Here is a 20888-nt window from a genome sequence, read left to right as displayed (position 1 = left end):
CCCCACGCACCAGGCGCCGCGCGTCATTGGGGGGCGTGGCCATGGGGGTGTGGCCTCCGACTGGGGTACAGGGGTGCGGGACCCGGAGGAAAGCCGCGGATCTTGTAAAAGCAGGATTTTGTGGGCTGGCTGCAGAAGATGGAAGGTGGTGTCTTGTCAGGACTAGGGAGATAGCGAGAAGGGTGAGGAGAGAGTCTGGTATGCAAAAAGAAAAACAAAAAAGAATGGATGGAAAACAGCACAAAAACGTAGTGATAGTTGTAGCAATGGTTCCCCATCACTCAAAGGATAAAAGGCAGCTTCTCAGCTTGTCACGTGGAAATCGGTAAGACCTGGCTTCTTCGCCCCTTCACCAGCCTCATCTTTCACCTCTGCCGGGGACTTCCTGTTCGCCATTGCAAGTCCTCTCCTCCCCTTGCACTGTGAATTCCTGCTCCTCCTTCAGCCCTCAAGTCAGATTATCACCTCCTCCAGGAAGCCTTCCCCAATTTCCTAGATTGGATTTGGTGCTCTTTTGCTGGTTATCTCTAGCCACTTACACTTCATTGTAGCTACCCTATGCTGTAATTATTTTGGAGAAGGCAATTGCACCCCACTCCAGTACTCTTGCCTGGAAACTCCCATTGACGGAGGAGCCTGGTAGGCTGCAGTCCATGGGGTCGCCAAGAGTTGGACACGACTGAGCGACTTCACTTTGACTTTTCACTTTCATGCATTGGAGAAGGAAATGGCAACCCACTCCAGTATTCTTGCCTAGAGAATCCCAGGGATGGGGGAGCCTGGTGGGCTGCCATCTATGGGGTCGCACAGAGTTGGACACGACTGAAGCAACTTAGCAGTAGCAGTAACAGCAGCTGTAATTATTTATTTGCACTTTGTGTCCCTTGCTAAACTTGCTGCTCCTTCAGGGCAAAGCCTGAATCTGATTATATCTTCATACCCTAGCAGGTGTGTGGCTCACAACAAATGTGTAACAAATAAATAGCATAACATCCCATAAGCTAAGCATATATCTGCCTCAGGACTTCTAGATTTACTGTTCCCTGTGCCTGTGATGGGCTACTTCCAGACAGTCCCACCCATTTGTGTCTCTGCTCAAATTTACCACCTCAGAGAAGCCTTCCCTGGCCACTCTGTCTAAGACAACATCCCCAATCACTCCCCCCTTGGGGCTTCCCTGTAGCTCAGATGGTAAAGAATCAGCCTGCAGTGCAAGAGACTGGGGTTCAATCCTTGGGTTGGGAAGATCCCCTGGAGAAGAGCATGGCAACACACTCCAGTATTCTTGCCTGGAGAATCCTGTGGACAGAGGAGCCTGGCGGGCTACAGTCCATGGGGTTGCAAAGAGTCAGACATAATTGAGTGACTAACACTACTCTGATTTATGGGGTTGCAAAGAGTTGGACACAACTGAGCGACTGAACTGAACACTACACCACACTACTACACCACACCACACCACTACACCACACCACACCACTACTACTACTGCTCCCTTACCCTGCTTACTATTATGACATATTTTTCTTTGTTTGTTGATCATCTCCCACTATACTGCAAACTCCAGAGCTCTAGGACTTTATCTCATTCATTACTGTATCCCCAGGATCTAAAATAATGCCTGGCATAGTAGATACTCAATAAATGTCTATTTTATTTATTTTATTTGGCTACACTGCATGGCATGCAGCATTTTAGTTCCCTGACCAGGAATCGAACCTGTGCCCCCTACATTGGAACCATGGAGCCCTAACCACTGGACTACCAGGAAACTCCTCACAATAAATGTTTGTGGAATGCATAAATAGCATGGAAAGAAGTGATGGAGGAATTTCGGAATGTAGTGACGGGGAGAAGAGGTTGAAAATACTGTAAAATAGAGAAATGCATAAATGGAAGGTACAGGTCCCCAAGGCCAGACTTGGCCACATCAGGTATGGGAGTGAAGACAGAATCCAGACTCAGGAAGGAAGGGAGGGAGCAGGATGAGAGCCAGGTAGAACTTTGGAGCAGGGTCCTCAGGGAGTAGAGCTCTCCTGGGAAAGCTCCAGCTTAGGTCGAGGAAATAGGATGGGCTGGAGGCTGAGGCGTTTACTCAGATCTAAAGATAATATCCAGCCCAAGCCCAGGCCTCTTTTGGCCAGATGGTGCTAGAGGAGCCTAGGCATCTGTTCCTCTGTAAATTATCCGTGCTGCCTCCTGTCTCTCTTCTCTGGTGACAGCCGGAACAATTGTCCAGGAATTCCATCTGCTCCCCTGTCCTTCTCCCCTCCACAGCTCATCAACATTTCAGAGTGGAGAGGTGTCCTCTTTCCCTGGGCTCGAGGGGTGGGAGTCAGGTTTGTCCCTTGGTGGAACTGGCCTCAAGCACTCACTCCTCGAACAACACAACAAGTGAAACTTCAGCAGAGATTCCCAGGCCCCTGGAAGGAGAGGTCAGCCATCTTTATTTCTCATCCTCTCTATGTTTTTCAATCCCATGCAACTTTGTATTGTTATTAATTTAATAAACTTATACTCCATGAATCAATTATATTGGTTCTTGCAGAGCTTTTCAAATAAGGGTTCCCAGTCATTGTACATTTCTTTTTTATTATTTCTTTTAATTGGAGGCTAATTACTTTACAATATTGTGGTGGTTTTTGCCATACATCACTGTACAGTCCTGCATGTGTGTGTCCTCAGTCACTCAGTCATGTCTGACTCTGTGAGACCCTATAGGCCATAGCTCTCCGGGCCCCCCTGTCCATGGGATTTTCCAGGCAAGAATACTGGAGTGGGTTGCCATTTCCTTCTCCAGGGGATCTTCCTGACCCAGAGTTCGAATCCGCGTCTCCTGCATTGCAGGTAGATTCTTTACCACTAAGCCACCTGGGAAGCCACATTTCTGCATGTTTCCCTTTAAATTGCCCATACAGGGACTTCCCTGTGGTTCAGTGGCTAAGGCTCCTTCCTCGCAATGCAGGGGGCCTGGGTTTGATCCCTGATCAAGGACCTAAATCCTACATGCCACAACTAAGAGTTTGCATGCCACAGGAAAGATGGAAGATCCCACAGGCTGCAACAAAGACCCAGCACAGCCAAATAAATAAATATTTCTTTAAAAATAGTTTTAAAATTACCCATACAGTACTTTCAAAATGTGACATTTGTTGTGATATAAGACCACAACAGATTATTTTGAAATGACTTTTACTATTTTCTGAAAGGAATCTGCCTGAAGGAAGAAAGAGAAAAGAAAGATCATCTCTCTACCTTTCCCAAAATTGTCTTGGGATCCATAGGGAGAGGAAAGTCCATGAACTGTCAGGTAAACAAATTTAGTGTAAATAAATCTGAAAAACTATTTAAGTTTATATTTTGTAAGCAGGGAAAGTGGCAGTAAACATAAACATATGTTTGAAAAGAAAGGAAGTCACAGTCCTCCAGAGTTTTTAACTTTTAGCATATGCAAGATAAACTTATTTTTACTATGAAGGAGCTGGTTGACATCATCACTCCTCTCCTTTGGATGTGCAAATGTACAAGTGTGTGTGGCTTTTTAAAAATGTTTATTTGTTTGGCTGCACTGAGTCTTAGTTGGCCGCATGCAAGATCTTCCATCTTCGCTGTGGCATGCAAACTCTTAGTTGGGGTATGTGGGATCTGGTCCCCTGACCAAGGTTCAAACCCAGATCCGCTACATTGGGAGCACGGGGTCTTAGCCACTGGGCCACCATCATGGGAAGTCCCTATTATGTTAGCTTGCAGGACCTTAAACCATATTCAGTCATTTGAGTTGCAGCTGACTTTATCTACTAATAGTTTAGGAGGCTGTCTTCTTGTTTGTGACCTGATTAGACCTGCTGAACTCCATTTACATGTTTTTTCTGACAATGCTTTCAAAACCTCAAGAGGTGATAACTTAGTCTGCTTCCCTAGATTTAGGTTATACACATTTCATAATTCTTCTGTCTATTAATAGAATACCACAGCTGCCACCCTGGTGGATAAGCTTTTATTACATTTAAATGTCTTTTTTCCTATCTCGGGATGTTGAATTTGGTGTAAGGCTAAGAAATGTAATTTTAAAGACCTTGAAACTGGATAGGATCTTGCATTCTTTAATATTCTTAAAGCCTCTTAACTGTTAAAGATAGGATTATGACAACAGACAAAAGGTGGAAGCAACCCAATTGTAAAGGATAAATGGATTAACAAAATGTGGCATACATACAGTGGAATACTTTTTAGCCATTAAAAGGAAATTCTGACACACACTACAACACGGACGCACCTTGAAGACACTGCAATATGTACAATAAACCAGTCACGAAAGGACGAATACTCCATGATTCCACTCTTATGAGAGGCCTAGAGTATTCAGGTTCTTAGAGACAGAAAATAGAACGGTGGTTGCCAGGTGCTGGGGAATGGGGGAGTTAATGTTTAGTGGGTATAGAGTTTCAGTTTGGGAAGATGAAAAATTCTCGAGCTGGATAGTGGTGATTGTACAACAAGGTGAATGTTGGCAATCAGTGTTAATGCCACTGAACTACACTTAAAATTAGCTAAAGGGACCTCCCTGGTGGTCCAGTGGCTAAGACTCTGAGCTCCCAATGCAAGGGGCCCGGGTTCAATGCCTGGTCAGGGAACTAGATCCCACATGCCATAACTAAGAGCTCATATGCACAACTAAAGGTCCTGTGTGTTGCAACTAATACCTGGTACAGCCAAATAAATATATACATATTTTTAAATAAATTTCTGTGCTCTGTTTATTCATCTCCCCCACTCCCACTTCTACCAGCAACCAATCTCTAATCTTAAAAAAAAAAGTTGGCTAAAATGGAAAATGTCACATATATTTTACCACAATAAAAACATTTCCAGTAAAAAGTTATTTTTAAATACACAACCCATACATTTTTATATGATACTGAGTTTTGTGTTCTGACTTCTGGTGGAGTCCCACCACAGTCAGCTCTAAGGCTGGGACTCCTTAAGGGCAGGGCTTATCTCCCACCTTCAGACTTCCGGCAAATGCTTCCCTTCTCAGACTTCAGTTTTGAGTCCTGGGGAAGCTCAAAAAGGTGCAGAAGTAACAGCTTATCTCCCTTTCTGGACCACACTGTGGCCCATTCATTAGGCCCTACTTCACTCTGACCCATTATCAGCTGGGTAGTTCTGCCACCCCCTGTCTCTTTGCCAAATCACAAGGGCTTCCATCCATCCCAGGTGTGCATTGACACTTGGCCTCGAACGTGTATGCTGTCCTACAGATCAGGTGACTGGGGCTTGTACATGAAATGTGAAAAGAGGGGCCCAGCTCCCAGAGGCTTCAAGGAAAACTCTGGGGATGGCTCCTTTAGCAGCTGCTGGAGGGGCTAGAGCAGGACCTGCCTGGGCTATCGCCTCCCCCAATCCCTCATGGGCACTGGGTGCTGTGTGAACACTTGGTACCACTGAGCTTTGCACTCATAGTTCTGGATGTGGGTGAGCCTCTTGTCCTTCCGGGCTTGTGCACAGGAACTGCACACTCTCATGGCTCCAAATAGAGGCACCCCCTCTCTTGACATGTGGACATGAGCTGTGTGACTGCACTCAGCTCATCAGCAGGCAAAGCATCCCCCTCTGCCACTTCTCAACTAACCCCGAGGCCCACAGTCAGCGTCAACCCTCGTCCAGCTTCCTCCCTTTCCCTGAGCAGGTATCCCAGATACCCCAAGCATGGCATCTGGGGCCTGAGTCTTGGCACTCCGTCCCCTGAGGCACATAATAAGCCCACCCCTCCCCCTCCCCCTCCCCCTCCCCCACAGTCAAACAACGCCAAAAGGAGGGGCACAATAGCTGGTTTAGTTTTCAGGCCTTGAGCAGCTGCCTCCACTCCTGCTCTGAGGGAGAGGTAGGGGTGGAGGACAGGAAGCAACCAGACGGGGAGGGCATTTGTGCAGGGCCCTGGGCTGGCAGAAAGCCCCAGCAAAGGGTGGGACAACACAAACACGCCTGACTCCCTGCCTGCACAACTCAGCTTCCACCTACAGCCCCCACTCGGTGGACTGGCCAGAACTGGCTTGGGGAAGCAGTAGCAGGAAGGAACAAGCAGGCAGATGATTGTCCCTTACCTGGTGAGGACAAGGGTCAGGCCTGCATGCCCCTGGGTCTCCATGAGGTCTTAACCCTACAGGTGTACCTGGACCCCTGTTTACACGGAGCGTGTGGGTGGTGAGTGGGTGTGCCTGCCCTACTAGACTGTCAGCTACTTGAGGTCAAGGCCCAGTATCTGTTTTCATTCGTATTAATTCATGCATACATTTGACTGATGCTTACTGAGTGTGTGGGGTCCTTTCCCAGCTCCTGACCACATGCTAGGCTCTGACAGGGAGAAAGAGAAGTATCTGTGGGTGGGTCCATGAATGTGCAAATAAATGAGGCTCTCCTCTTGTTCCCCATTCTCTTGTCTCTGCATCCTCATTTGGTGTTGGTAATATACAAAACTTTTGGTTTGAAAGGAGGTTAGGGAAAGAGGAAGGGGACTTGGAGACCTGCCCCCAAGGTGATAGGTGGGAAGGCCAAGAAAGATGAATCCACATGGTTGGGGGCCCTGGAGGAGAGGTTGACTGGCTGGTACTCAGAAAGGAAATGCTCAGGAAAGTGGGGAATCCAGAAGGTTGGAAGACTGGGGTGTTCTAAAGCAGTAGTTACTGGTAGGGTCTGGGATCAAAGCCAGAAATGAACCTTAGATGTCTACTGGCACCCTTCTAAAACAGGCCACTCACTAATCAGGCAGGCTTAGGAGAACCCCAAAGTCATCATGTTTTTAGCCTAACTGTTCCCAAAGTCTTCCAAAGAGTAGCCACTAAGTTGTATTGTGAAGCAGAAATCAAAGCCAAGAGTTGATTAGCACCAGATAGCCCATACCAGTCAGTTTTCACAAGGATAAGAGCAGGGCTGTGATAGACTTCCCTGGTGGTCCAATGGGAGCTCAGTCCCTGGTTGGGGAACTAAGATTCCATATGTCACAAGGTGCAGCCAAAAAAGAAAAAAGAAAATCAAAGTCCTTGCCCTCACAGTGTTTATAATCTAATGGAAGGAGCCAGCCAATATACAAATATGCTAATAGATGTATAGGCCAGGTGGGGATAAGAATTATGGAGAAAAATTAAGTAGGGGAATGGGAATATGCCTGGGGTAGAAATGGGGTTATTCTATAGTGTAACTGGGGAGGGCCTCTTTACTAAAATGAAATTTGAACAGAGGACTGAATGAAATGAAGGAGTGAACTATGAAAATATCTGAGTAAGAGCATTCCAGGCAGAAGGAACAGCTAGTGCAAAGGTCCTGAGGCAGAGAACATGCTTGATGTGTTCAAATACCAACACAGAGGCCAATTTAGCTGGAGCAGAGCAAGGATGGGGAAGGTAGGGGACAAGGTCAGACAAGATCCACTGGAAGGGTTTGAGCAGAGATGTGACAATCTGACCTCTACCTTTTAAATAAACGTTTTAAGGACTTCCCTGGCAGTCCAGAGGTTAAGACTCCACACTTCCAATGCAGGGGATGTGGGTTCAATTTCTGGTTGGGGGACTAAGATCCCACATGCTTCAGGACATGACCAAAAAAACCCAAACTTTTTATTTTGAGTAATTTGCAATTTACAGGACATTGTAAAGTGAGTTCCCATATAGCATTCACCCAGTTTATCCTAGTATTAACATTATACATTCAGTTCAGTTCAGTCGCTCAGTCATGTCTGACTCTTTGTGACCCCATGAATCACAGCATGCCAGGCCTCCCTGTCCATCACCATCTCCCGGAGTTCACTCAGACTCACGTCCATCGAGTCCATGATGCCATCCAACCATCTCATCCTCTGTCGTCCCCTTCTCCTCCTGCCCCCAACCCCTCCCAGCATCAGAGTCTTTTCCAATGCGTCAACTCTTCGCATGAGGTGGCCAAAGTACTGGAGTTTCAGCTTTAGCATCATTCCTTCCAAAGAAATCCCAGGGTTGATCTCCTTCAGAATGGACTGGTTTTATCCCCTTGCAGTCCAAGGGACCTTCAAGAGTCTTCTCCAAAACCACAGTTCAAAAGCATCAATTCTTCGGCGCTCAGCCTTCTTCACAGTCCAACTCTCACATCCATACATGACCACAGGAGAAACCATAACCTTGACTAGACGGACCTTAGTCAGCAAAGTAATGTCTCTGCTTTTGAATATGCTATCTAGGTTGGTCATGACTTTTCTTCCAAGGAGTAAGCGTCTTTTAATTTCATGGCTGCAGTCACCATCTGCAGTGATTTTGGAGCCCCGAAAAATAAAGTCTGACACTGTTTCCCGTCTATTTCCCATGGAGTGATGGGACCGGATGCCATGATCCATTACTGTGGTACATTTGTTCCCATGGAGTGATGGGACCAGACGCCGTGACCCATTACTGTGGTGCATTTGTCAAAACCATGAAGTCAGGGCTTCCCCAGTGGCTCAGTGGTAAAGAATCCTCCTGGCAGTGCAGGAGACACGGGTTTGATCCCTGGTCCAGGAAGATCCCACAGGCTGCGGGGCAACTAAGCCTGTATACCACAGCCATTGAGCCAGTGCTCTAGAGCCCGGGAGCCACAACTACTGAGCCCACAAGCCCCAGCTGCTGAAGCCTGCAACCTCTACAGCTTATGCTCTGAAACAAAAGAAGCCACGACAATGAGAAGCCTGCTCACCACAGCTAGAGAATAGCCCCCACTGGCTGCAACAAGAGAAAAGCCTATGCAGCAAAGAAGACCCAAAATAAATAAATAAAATTATCGTTTAAAAATTAGGAAGCCAGCACTGGTACTTTGTGCAAACTAAACTCCAGACTTCACCAGTTTTTCCACTAATGATTTGTTTTTCTATTTCAAGATTCAATTTAGAAACCACATGGCATTTAGCCGGCTTTCACTTTATCAGGATCACCACGGCTGCTACACGATAATAGAAGACCCATTAGGAAGCTGTTGCGGTCATCCAGGCAGTAAATAGTGGTGCTTGACCCAAGTGTTAGAGGTCAGATTGTGGAAAGCAAACAAATTCTCAGTTGAAGGCAGAGTCAACAGGATTTTCAGGACATGGGATGTGAGAGAAAGAGGAGTGTTAATATGATGCCAAGGATTTTAGCCTAAAACACTTGGCCATTCACTGATAGAGGTGAGACTGACATAGGAAGCCATCTGGGACTGAAATCAGGACTCCCGTCTTTGGGCATGCTAACTCTGAGTTGCCTATTGGAGAATCCCAGCTGGAGATGTCAATCGAGTAGGCAGTTAGATACATGAGCCTGGATTTTAAGGATACATCTTAAGTTGGAAATATAAACTTGGGAATGATTAGCTTACAGCTAGTACTTAAAGTCATTAGGCTGGAAAGGAGTGGGTGCAGCTGGAAAAGAGAAGAGGTCTAAGGATGGAGCCCTGGGGCTGTGGAAGAAATTAGAAAGATGAAGCAAAGGGGACTGAGGAGGGGCAGCCGTTGCGGTAGGTAGGAAAGCTTGCAAGATCGACCCTAGAGACCTGGGGAGCCACCATGTCCAAGGCAGCTCACAGAGCCACCAAGATGAGGACTGAGAAGCAACCCTTGACAATGGCGATAGAATCGGTGACCTTGACAAGGGGAATTCTGGTGGAGTGGTGGGGCGAGTGTGGGTCCAAGAGATGATGGGGGGAAATGAGGTGAAGACAGGTGTTGACAAATGTTTTTGAAGAATTTTCAGTAAAGAGGAGCCAAAAAACATAGCTGGAAGAGAATATGGAATTGGAGAGAGGTTGCTGACTCTTTGAAAAAGACCCTGATGCTGGGAGAGATAGAAAACAGAAGAAGAGGGCAACAGAGGATGAGATGGCTGGATGGCATCACTGATTCAATGGACGTGAACTTGGCCAAACTTTGGAAGATGGTGAGGGACGGGGAAACCCGGAGTACTGCAGTCCATGGGGTCGAAAAGAGTAGGACTTGACTTGGTCACTGAACGACAACATTTATTTTAAGATGGGAGACAGGATGATGAAAATGAGCTCACAGAGAGCAGACTGATGATGCAGAGGGGATGAGGAGAACTGCTGTGGCCCCTGAGGGACACAGGTAAGAAGGGATGGGGAACTAGTGCCCAGGCGGGGGGAGGGGTTCACCTGTGTAAGAGAACTGGCATCGCATCAACGGTAACAGATGCGAGTATATGGGGACAGGTGCAGGTGGGCGGAGGAAGCACGCGGAAATTCTCTTCAGGCTGCTTCTATTTTCTTCGAGAAGTTGGAAGCGAGACCACCAGCAGGGGGAGGAGGAACCAAGGGGCTGGCAGTTGGGAGGAGAAAGGAGAAAGCAAAAATAACCATCGAGGAGGCTGAGAGTGCACAACACTGGGGAAAAGCAGAAGCACGAGTGTTCAACACAAAGAGTGCTTGAGGATATGAAATTAAGTGACACCAGACAGCCGAGATATGTGTTATTTTCAGCCACATTCAGCTGCTTGGGTGTTGGCTGTAGAACATACCATGGCGGGGTTTTTACCAGATGAATATGATGGGAGAGAGGGGCCAGGGAGTTGGGAGTTGGTATAGACAAGGCGCTGATTATCATGATAGATCGTGGAATCAAAGCTGGGTAAGGAGGGAAGGGTGGATGTGATGGGGGTAGGGGCTGCTGAAAAGAAGGTGAGATCAATGGTTGAGAGACAGGGCCAGCTTATCCACAGGAGGCACAGTGCCAAAGGCCTGCAATACTTTTAGGGGCCAAAAAATATTTAAATTTTTCTTCTGTAAAATCAGAAGAAAAAAGTGAATATAATAAAAATGAAAATATAATAATGAATCCAGCCTGGATTAAATTTATCTTGATACCAAGGCAATCATAAAATATAACATTTAATATTCTTTCATGGAGGAAGAGGCCCATGCAGGCAAAGTGTCTAGGGCCCACTAAGGTTGTAATGTAGTCCTTATGAGTGATCCCTGTAGATCCAAATTCAATATTTGTTGAATGCATGTATTTTAAAAATATTAATTTATGTATTTGGGGCTGCACTGGGTCTTTGTTGCTGTGAGTGGGCTTTCTCTAGCTGCAGCGAGTAGGGGCTACTCTTCATTTCGGTGCTCGAACTTCTCATGGCAGAGCACAGGCTCTACAGCACAAAGGCTTCAGTAGCTGTGGCTCCTGGGCTTAGTTGCGGAATCTTCCTAGACCAGGGACTGAACCCATGTTCCCTGCACTGGTAGGTGGATTCTTAACCACTGGACCACCAGGGAAGTCCCTGTTGAATGCATTTATAATGGCAAAAAGAGTAATCACAACCCAAGTATCAAAAGTACCTGTTTGAGTCCAGGTACTATGGGCTGAAAAGAGAGGATCTGGTTATAGGAAAGTGTAATACTTAAAATTATGGACTGTGTGAAACAACCGGTAGTAACAAGATTCGGGTGGGAACACCCTTCTCATTGGTGGAGAGGAAGAAATCAAGGGAATGGGCAGCTGGTTTTTATCAGTTTGGCCACCTGTTGTGAAGAGTCGACTCATTAGAAAAGACCCTGATGCTGGGAAAGATTGAAGGCAGGAAGAGAAGGGGATGACAGAAGATAAAATGGTTGGATTGCATCACAGACTCAGTGGACATGAGTTTGAGCAAGCTCTGGGAGATGGTGAAGGACAGGGAAGCCTGGCGTGCTGCAGTCTATGGGGTCACAAAGAGTTGGACATGACTGAGTGACTGAACAGCAGCATTGCTATAGTAACAACATCCCAAAACAGAGTGGCTTAAAACACCCACCATTCAACTGCTCATCCACTGTTTATCCAGTAATATGGCTGGACTCTGCTGAGCAGTTCTTGTTAGTCTTGCCAGGGCTCATTCATGAGCTAGAGTCATCTGGAAGCTTGACTGAGGCAGTTAACAGGACCTCCTATATTGTGGATATTGACCAGGACATCTCAGGTCTCCTTCGTGGGGCTTCTTGTCTTCCAGCGTGCCAGACCAAACTTCTTTACATGATATTGGAAGTTTTCTGAGGGAGCAAACAGAAGCTGCAACGGTTTTTGGGACCCAGACTGGGGACTCACATAATGTCACTTCCACCATATTCTATTAGTCAAAACAAGTCCTAAGACCAGTCCAGATTCAAGAGCCTGAGAAATAGGTTTCCATCTTTCGCTGGGAGAAGCAGCAAAACCATTGCTAAAGGTCATGTGGGACAGGAGGAAGTGCAGTGGCCATCTTTGCAGACAGACTATCACGCTTATTGGAAAATTTGCCTATGTGGTACTGAATCAAGAATCACCAAGAGGGACTGCCCTAGTGGTCCAGTGGTTAAGACTTCGTCTTCCAATGCAGGGGGTACAGGCTTGATCCCTGGTTGGGAAGCTAAGATCCCATATGCCTCAAGGCCAAAAAACCAAAACATAAAACAGAAGCAGTATTGTAACAAATTCAATAAAGACTTTAAATATGATCCACATTTTAAAAAGTCTTTTAAAAAAATCACCAAGAATTTGGCAGAAGGAAGGGTGAAGAGAGTGACATGCCAGGTGCTAAAATCTTCAAAACATGAAGTAAGTGATACAATCTGATGCCATCAACTTCCAAAGCTTTAAGTATCTTTATTGTTTCATCAGCAATTGCCAGTGAATTTCATTCATGGAAAGCAACTATTTATTTTTCACAAATTCTTTGACGCAGTCACTCGTCAATTCAGACTCCATCTTAAGGAAGGAATCTAAAAGATGGGGAAAAAACTGTATGAAAATCTGTAGCACTACTATTTATCTTGGAGTTGTAGCTCAGTGTCTAGGATGATGTCTGGCATGGAGTAGTAGCACATACGTGCTGCATGAGTGCTGTGTGCTAAGTCGCTTCAGTTGTGTCTGACTCTTTGCCGCCTTATGGACTGTAGCCCACCAGGCTCCTCTGTCCATGGGATTCTCTAGCAGCAGAGAGGTGCTCAGTAAAAATTTGTTGAATGAATTTATAATGATGAAAAGCAAATACAGCCTAAGTATCTAGTAATGAAGGCTGGGTTAAATAAGTTGTGTGTACTCAGTCACTCAGTTGAGTCTGACTCTTTGCGACCTCATGGACTGTAGCCCATCAAGCTCCTCTGTCCATGGAATTTTCCAGGCAAGAATACTGGAGCAGGTTGCCATTTCCTACTCCAGGGGATCTTCCTGACCCAGGGATTGAACCTGTGTCTCTTGTGTCTCCTGCATTGGCAGGCAGATTTGTTACCACTGCGCCAGGTTAAATAAATTAGGGTGGGAATCCCAGGTTAAATAAATTAGGGTATATCTATTTAACAGGCTATCATGCAGTCATAAAAATTATGCTTTTAATTAATTTATTTTAAAAATTTTCATTGGTGTATAGTTGCCTTAAAATGTTGCGTTTGTTTCTACTGTACATCAAAGTGAATCAGCTACACATAATATTCCCTCTTTTTTGGATTTCCTTTCCATTTAGTCACCAGAGAGCACTGAGTAGAGTTTCCTGTGCTATAAAGTAGGTTCTCATTAGTTGTATTTTTATACATTGTATCCATCGTGTAGCTTTTGAAACTATTGATATATGATGCAGTGAAAAAAAAAAAATCAAAACACCAGGATATAACATTACAGGTTCTGGATAAAAACAGCTGGATAGGAAAAGGCGTCAAACAACAACAGTGGTTTTATCAAGCAAATAGGATCATGGGTGATTTTTAAATTTTTATTTTATTCATTTATTTCTTGGCTGCACAGAGAAGCTTGTGGGATCTTAGTTCCTCAACCAGGGATTGAACTTGGGACAGGACGGTGAAAGTGCCGAGTCCTAACCACAGGACCACCAGGAAATTCCCCTAATTTTTACTTTATTCTAAAAGTTCTTTAATGTTATTGAATTTCTCTTACAATAAGAAAAAGTTAAACATGCTCATTCTGGGAAAACGAGAAATGTTGAAAAGCATCAATAAGAAAAAATTACCTGTAATTCCATCATCTGGGGAAAAAAATCACTGCCAACATTGAGACACATTCTGTTTCTTGTTTTTTTTCCCTCCACCTAATATATTCTTAGCTTTAAAAAAAATCTTTAGACTTCCCAAAGGTGACTTTCAGTAGTCACATAGTGTGTTGGTATACCATAATTTGTTTACAATCATTTTGGACAGTATAAGTTGTTTGCAATTTTTCAGTGAAAAAAAAAAAAGTAAAACATATAGTCAGAGCTATGGCATTGTTCAACTCAAATTTAGAAAGCTCTGGAGGAAAGAGGGGATCAGTGTTTTGGGGAAGATGGCTAGGCAGATGGGGTGGGTGTGGCTACGTTTAATGAAGAATGCAAGAAAAACTAGTTCAGGGGCTCCGACCTGTGGGGGTTGTCTGTAGAAAGCTGCTCTGCACAGGCTAGGGACTACTTCTTACCACGAATCTAAGGATGGTGAAACCAAATCTTGATTTGAAGGACTAGAGATGGGGCAGGTGGTCCTGATTTCTGCTCTCTTGCCTTGGGCAAACAAGAATCGGTTTCCTGTCCGTTCCCGGGACAGAGGTCTCTGAGCCATTAGCCTGGAGGCACAGAGCTTCCTCACAACACTCAGTCTAGCTCTGGGTTTGGACAGTAGACGATTAGCCTGTGGTCAAGAATGGAGGTGATCCGGGGTACAGAGGAGGGAACTTGGGGTGCACATTTACAGAGCCGGGGGCGTTCCCAGTGCACGGAACCTTCCCAGTAGTGGTAGCGGAACGCAGAGATAGGAAAGACAGAGGTGGCGGGAGGAGGGATGGAGGGGTGGGTGAGTGGGCCACGCCAGTACCTAGGCAGGGATCGACCCTGGAAGGCTGTTGATGGCCGCGAGGGGAGAAAGAAGCGGACGGCGGGGTAGAGGAGAGTAGCGGACAGATTAAGCAGGTTATGTAGGATTTACAAATGGAGGAGGCGTGGGCTGGTGACAGGAGGAGGGCCGGGAGCGTCAAGTGTGCCCTGAGCGTGCGCGAGATTTATCTGAGAGGCGTGATGGGCGGCGGACTGGGGAGAGCAGAGGTGGGGCGCGGGGTGAGCTGCTCGGGTCGCGAAGGCGGAGATGCGAGATGGAGAATAACGGCTGCGCACACTTGGCCGACCCTTTACAGTCGGCTCCCACTTAGCCTCCCGTAATTTCCTCCTTGCAGCGGAGAAGGCGAGGTTCGGAGAGGTCGGGTGACTGCGGCGGGCGGGGGCCCAGGGGAGCGCGAGGCCGGGAGGAAGGAGTGACCGCTGGGGGTGGGAGCGCCGGGCGCGGGCGGGTGGGGGGCGGGCCGGCGGCGGCAGCCTGGGAGCGGAGGGGGGAGGCGGGCTCCGCCGGCACACGCCGCCCCTGGCAGGCGGCCTGAGCGCGTGCGAGGAGCCGCCGCAGCCGCTCGGGGTCGCCTCGAGGCCCAGATTCCCCAGCGCTCGGCTCGCATGGCAGCCGCCTGGGTGCCCGGCCCCGCGCCCCGCTAGGGGCGGCCCCGCTCCGTGGTCTGGCCCTTCGGCGGAGTCCGTCGGATCCCGCCTCGCTCTGCGCCCCGCGGCGCGCCGCCTCCCAGCCAGAGGTGAGGACCGCGGGACAGAGCCGGGCTGGGGGCGCGCTGGGTATCCGAAGCCCCGCGCCGCGGCCGAGCCCAGCGCGGCGGAGACAGGAGGGGGACGTGGGGAGTCAGAGGCGGGGGCAGAGCCTGCGCGCCGCCGGGTCCCCGTGTCGCCTCTCGGCGGTATCCCAGTACCCCTCCGTCCCGATTGCGTTCCCAGCCCCGGCCCTGACCTCTCTCGCGCTGTCCATCCTTCACCTCCTTTCCACGTAGCCGGCTCCGCGTTTCTGTCTCCAATCCCCTCGCCTGCTCACACCTTCCTCGCCCCCGCCCTCTCGCTGCACCACTCCCCCCGCCTTGTTTTTCTCTGGACGCCCCTCTCCCCCTCGACTCCTGTCACTCGGAACCGAACCGGAATCCTCGCCGCTATCTCCACGTCCGGCCGCCTCTCAGCCCATGTCATCCCACAGGTGTCTGCACGTCCGGCGATCCATCCGTCTGTCCGTCCCGGGGCCGGCGCTGACCATGCCCAGCGGCTGCCGCTGCCTACATCTCGTTTGCCTGTTGTGCATCCTGGGGGCACCCGTAAAGCCTGCCAGAGGTGAGCGCTCCCCCGGGGGGCTGTGGTCGCGGCCCTGTCCGGCCGTCCCTCGCTCGCACGTTGACCTCTGCCGGCCAGAGATGGCACTGCAAGCCGCTCCGACCGCGGGCTTGGCGACACCAGTACTTCCCTTTGGAATGCAATTAGTCTGTTCTACCTTGCCCCAGAGCTGGGCCCCTCCAGTTACCGGGACCCTGCGTCCTTTCCCTGGCCGGGCATCTCAGGCAGCCGAACCCTGACCTCCGGGCTCACCCCTCCCACATCAATCTCTTGCAGGCAATGACTGCAGCTCCCTCTGTGACCTGGCTCACGGCTGCTGCGCGCCTGACGGCTCTTGCAGGTACCTCTCCGTAGAGCTCGGTGCTCCCAAACCCTTTGCTCCGCATTTCCCAGGCCTCCATACCCACAACCGAGTCAAGCCCCAGGCTTGATCCAGAACATCTAGGGCCCTCCCCATCCCCTCAAAGCCGTGGCACACAGGGCAGATGGGCGGCCCAGCACCATGCCCAACCCTTCCCCCTTCCACTTTGCCTTGCCTCTCCTTTGTGTGTTCTAACTACAGCTTCCCACTTTACTCTCCCATCTCTGGTCCAGGAACTCTAAAACTTTCCTCTTCAAGATACCAGGAGAAAGATCTGAAGCTTGAGGGAGTGTGGAGAGTGGGAGCCATGAAGCAAGGGGGAGGAGATAAAGATAAGACAGACGGTTTAGCCTGGAAAAGAGGCTTTGCCAGGGTTGTTGGGGAGATGCACTTATGCAAGGGGGTCTTTCTTTGATGAATTTAAGTAACTGACACACTGGGGTAGGGGTCGGGTAAATTCTGCAGCAGGAGGAGTGTGTCTGGATGTGAAAACATGAGCTGACAGGCAAGCTGCTGGAGGGGCTGGGGGTGTTGGGGACTCTCTAAAGCAGGCCTTGCCCTGGAATCAGAGTAGGAAGATAGTCCTGATGACCTTTCAAGGTCATTTTTCTTTCAAAAATGTTTCTAAGCACCTCAGATATACGAGAAATGGTGCTAGGGGCACTTAACAGACATCATCTTAATGTCTTTTCTTTTTAAAAATTATCTTTGTTGTTGGCTGTGCAGGCCCTTCAGGCTGCACATGGACTTTCTCTAGTTGCCTCAAGTAGGTGCTACTCTTCATCGCAGTCCTCAGGCTTCTCATTGAGGGGTCTTCTCATTGAGGGGTCTTCTCTTGCTAGGGAGCACAGACTCTAGGGTGTGCGGGCTCAGTTTGCGGCACATGGGTTTAGTTGCTCCTCATCATGTGGGATCTTCCTGGGCCAGGGATTGAGCCTGTGTCCCCTTCATGGGCAGGTGGATTCTTAACCACTGGACCACCAGGGAAGCCCCTCATCTTCATTTCTTCCTCAACACGTCCCTGCCAGGTGTCACCCCAGGTTACAGATGAGAAAACTGAGGCTTGGAAAGGTTGGACAGAGTGCAGAACCAGAACTCCCAACGCTGGTGCCTGGTGGCCTGGCGCAGCTCTCTATCCACCTGGGATAGGCCTGCTTTCCCTTAGGGGCTGTTCTGTTTGTCTCCTGTTTCCTGGAAGCTCTGAGCTTGCCTCCTCCCTGTCTTCACCTCCTCCTACCCAGAGCCCTGACCCTGTGCTTCCCCCCGTCAGGTGTGACCCCGGCTGGGAGGGGCTGCACTGTGAGCGCTGTGTGAGAATGCCTGGCTGCCAGCACGGCGCCTGCCACCAGCCCTGGCAGTGCATCTGTCACCCTGGCTGGGCAGGCAAGTTCTGTGACAAAGGTAGGGAGTAGAAAGGGTAGCTGTTGGACTGGGGGCCCCACGTGTCTTGGGAGAAACATGCATCCTTATTTATTGAGTGCCTCTTGTGTCTGGCTCAAACCCTCAAATACGTATTTTATATACAGTCCATGGAATTCTCCAGGCCAGAATACTGGAGTGGGTAGCCTTTCCCTTCTCCAGGGGATCTTCCCAACCCAGGAATCGAACCTAGGTCTCCCACATTGCAGGCAGATTCTTTACCAGCTGAGCCACAAGGGAAGCCTGTAGTATTTTATAGTTGTAGACTTTATACCTATCTGTTATCTGAGCTGGTCCTCAACACAACCCTCTGTGGTAGGTAAGACACCTGCGGGAAACTGTCCTCATATCACAGGTGAGGAAACTGAGATACACAAATGAGATACAACTTACCCAAAGGCACATTGAGACAGACTGACAGGGCTAGGACTAGGTGCCTCCTGACTCCAAATTCAGTGTTGTTTTCCATCCAGGTCGGGACTGTAGTATGAGCCAGCCCCACAGAGTTCTGGGTGGGGCCTGGGCAGGTCTGGGTGCTACGAGCGAGGGGCTGTCCTAGAACCCTCCCGGTCTCCTCTGCAGATGAACACATCTGTACCACGCAGTCCCCCTGCCGGAACGGAGGCCAGTGCGTGTATGACGGGGGCGGTGAGTACCACTGTGTGTGCCCACCAGGCTTCCACGGGCGTGATTGTGAGCGCAAGGCCGGACCCTGTGAGCAGGCAGGGTGAGTGCTGGCCCCGGGGTTAGCTGAGAATCTGCTGACAGAGGAGAGAGGACTGTGGAGGGGGGTGGCGGGGCAGTGTTAGGGCTGAGGGTCTTAAGTCCCACATGGGGACACTCAAGGATAAAACCCCAGTCTGTGGGAGTATCCTAGGGGCTTCTCAGCTTTTTTTTTACACCATCTGAACCATTTTTCCAATGACAAAAATTGACAGGGGCTGGAGGTATAACTCATCACTGCGTGATTTCCCTGGTTGGGGAGGCTGTGGGTCTAGGACCCCCCTCATCCTCCCAGGAAAGCTGGCGTGCAGCCCCTGAAGTTGTCCCATGCGACAGCCTAGGCCTCATGGTGAATGAGGAGACAGCCTGTGGGGCTGGACTTGTCCTCATTCCCGCCTCGGGTCTGAGAGTCTAAGAGGACACGAACAGTACACTCGCCTTGGTCTTGACTCTGGGTCAGGCCCTCTGCTACCTGCTTGACCTCGATCATCTCATTTAACCCTCACAACCTGGGAAGCCGGGTACTGCTCTGATCCCATTTTTAAAGAAGGCATTTGAGGCTCAGAGAGAGTGGCTCGAGGGGACAGAGCTAGAGAGGGGTGGTGGTAGCAGGGATCCGGATGTCGACCTGGTCTACCCTGCAGGTGGCAGTTGATAAAACACCCTCCCCGCCTCCCCCACCAGCTCCCCGTGCCGGAACGGTGGGCAGTGCCAGGACGACCAAGGCTTTGCCCTCAACTTCACCTGCCGCTGCCTGGCGGGCTTCGTGGGTGCCCGCTGTGAGGTGAATGTGGATGACTGTCTGATGCGGCCTTGTGCTAACGGCGCCACATGCCTGGACGGCATCAACCGCTTCTCCTGCCTCTGCCCCGAGGGCTTCACTGGGCGTTTCTGCACCATCAACCTGGACGACTGTGCCAGCCGCCCCTGCCAGAGAGGGGCCCGCTGTCGGGACCGGGTCCACGACTTTGACTGTCTCTGCCCCAGCGGCTATGGTGGCAAGACTTGTGAGCTAGTGTTGCCCATCCTGAGTCCTGCCGCCACAGTGGACAGCCCCCCAGGGCCCACCTTGGCTGTGCTGGTACCCGCCACAGGGCCCATCCCTCACAGCGTGGGCGCCGGCCTGCTGCGCATCTCTGTGAAGGAGGTGGTGCGGCGGCAAGAGGCCGGGCTGGGTGAGCCCAGCCTGGTGGCCGTGGTGGTGTTTGGGGCCGTCACTGCCGCCCTGGTCCTGTCCACGGTGTTGCTGACCCTGAGGGCCTGGCGCCGGGGCTTCTGCCCCCCTGGACCCTGCTGCTACCCTGCCCCACACTACGCCCCAGCACGCCAGGACCAGGAGTGTCAGGTTAGCATGCTGCCAGCAGGGTTCCCTCTGCTGCCTGACCTGCCCCCCGAGCCTGGAAAGACCACTGCTCTGTGATGGAGGTGGGGGCTTTCTGGGCCCCTCCTTCACCTCCTAGGGCGCATGGACTGGAGTGGCCCTTTCTCGCCACCCCTCAGCTGGGGTACACACACTGAGGGACCTCAGCCTCATGCCACAAATATTATTTTTTTAATACACAGAATGTAAAAATGGGAATTTTATCAAATAAAACTATGGAAGTGCACGTGGGCTCCTTTGCCAGAAAAAGTCCACCTGGAGTCCCAGATGCCGGAGCGCCAGAGCAGAGGCCTGCCTCTGGAGAAGCCACGGGACTCTGCCCACACACAGACTGGCTTGTGAAGAGGAGCCCAGGGCGCCCTTTCCCCTCTGTGGAGGAGGGGGAGAGGTAGAGACACGGAGGAGTGTAAACCATCGGCAGTGGGGGCTGGGCCCTCACGGAGAGAAGCGTGTTCCCTGCGGGCTGCTCTGCAGCAGCTGCTGGAATAGCGAGTGGGGCTGAGTGCGCAGGGCGGCAGGGGAGCCCAGCTCTGCCACTCTCCCCGCATGCAGCACCAGCACCCGGTCGGAGCTCAGGATCGTGTTGAGCCTGCACGGGAGGGGGGGGTCAATGCGGGGATGGAAGACAGCACCCTAGAGAAGGCTGACCTCCTTTTCCTCCTCTTCCCTCCTGGACAGTGGCCCCCTGCCCCACAGGCTTCAGCCCCCGGGCTCTGTGCTAGGGAAGGGGCTGCATGTTCCCCGAGACCACGCCCTCCAAGAAGCCTGGTGAGAGCCTAGAGAATGAGGAGCTGAGTCACAGGGGTTAGAATTTCCAGAGCCCTGACTCCAGGGTCCCTGAAAGGAAGCGAGGCTCTGGGTCCATGACACCCCTGATTTAGAT

The 20888-nt window shown here is 50.1% G+C and overlaps 2 protein-coding genes across 9 annotated transcripts in view; one reads left to right on the top strand and one right to left on the bottom strand.

The window, feature by feature from the left end:
- Positions 1 to 49: 49 nt before the first annotated feature.
- DLK2 (delta like non-canonical Notch ligand 2) lies at positions 50 to 20231 on the top strand. Of its 5 annotated transcripts, none has more exons than XM_042237264.2 (6): positions 50 to 325; positions 15991 to 16121; positions 16398 to 16461; positions 17753 to 17883; positions 18484 to 18628; positions 19309 to 20231. In XM_042237264.2, the coding sequence occupies exons 1-6, from the start codon at positions 201 to 203 to the stop codon at positions 20042 to 20044; spliced, it is 1332 nt and encodes a 443-aa protein (XP_042093198.1). In that variant the 5' UTR covers positions 50 to 200; the 3' UTR covers positions 20045 to 20231. The 5 variants fall into 5 exon arrangements, with proteins under 5 accessions (XP_042093198.1, XP_060259189.1, XP_027815030.1 ...); XM_060403206.1 differs by lacking the exon at positions 50 to 325 and adding an exon at positions 14459 to 14882; XM_027959229.3 differs by lacking the exon at positions 50 to 325 and adding an exon at positions 14974 to 15155.
- The window catches only part of ABCC10 (ATP binding cassette subfamily C member 10), a 19954-nt gene continuing 19223 nt past the window's right edge, over positions 20158 to 20888 (bottom strand). For all 4 annotated transcript variants that reach the window (XM_027959227.3, XM_027959228.3, XM_060403197.1 and 1 more), the window contains one exon: positions 20158 to 20594. In XM_027959227.3, coding sequence (XP_027815028.2) covers positions 20441 to 20594 — 154 coding nt within the window. In that variant the 3' untranslated portion in view covers positions 20158 to 20440. The remainder of the gene's footprint in view (positions 20595 to 20888) is intronic.

Source organism: Ovis aries, chromosome 20 (assembly GCF_016772045.2).
Source record: "Ovis aries strain OAR_USU_Benz2616 breed Rambouillet chromosome 20, ARS-UI_Ramb_v3.0, whole genome shotgun sequence".
NCBI classification, from domain to species: domain Eukaryota; kingdom Metazoa; phylum Chordata; class Mammalia; order Artiodactyla; family Bovidae; genus Ovis; species Ovis aries.
The sequence above is the reverse complement of the archived record's forward strand: the minus strand, read 5'-3'. Positions and strand labels throughout refer to the sequence as shown.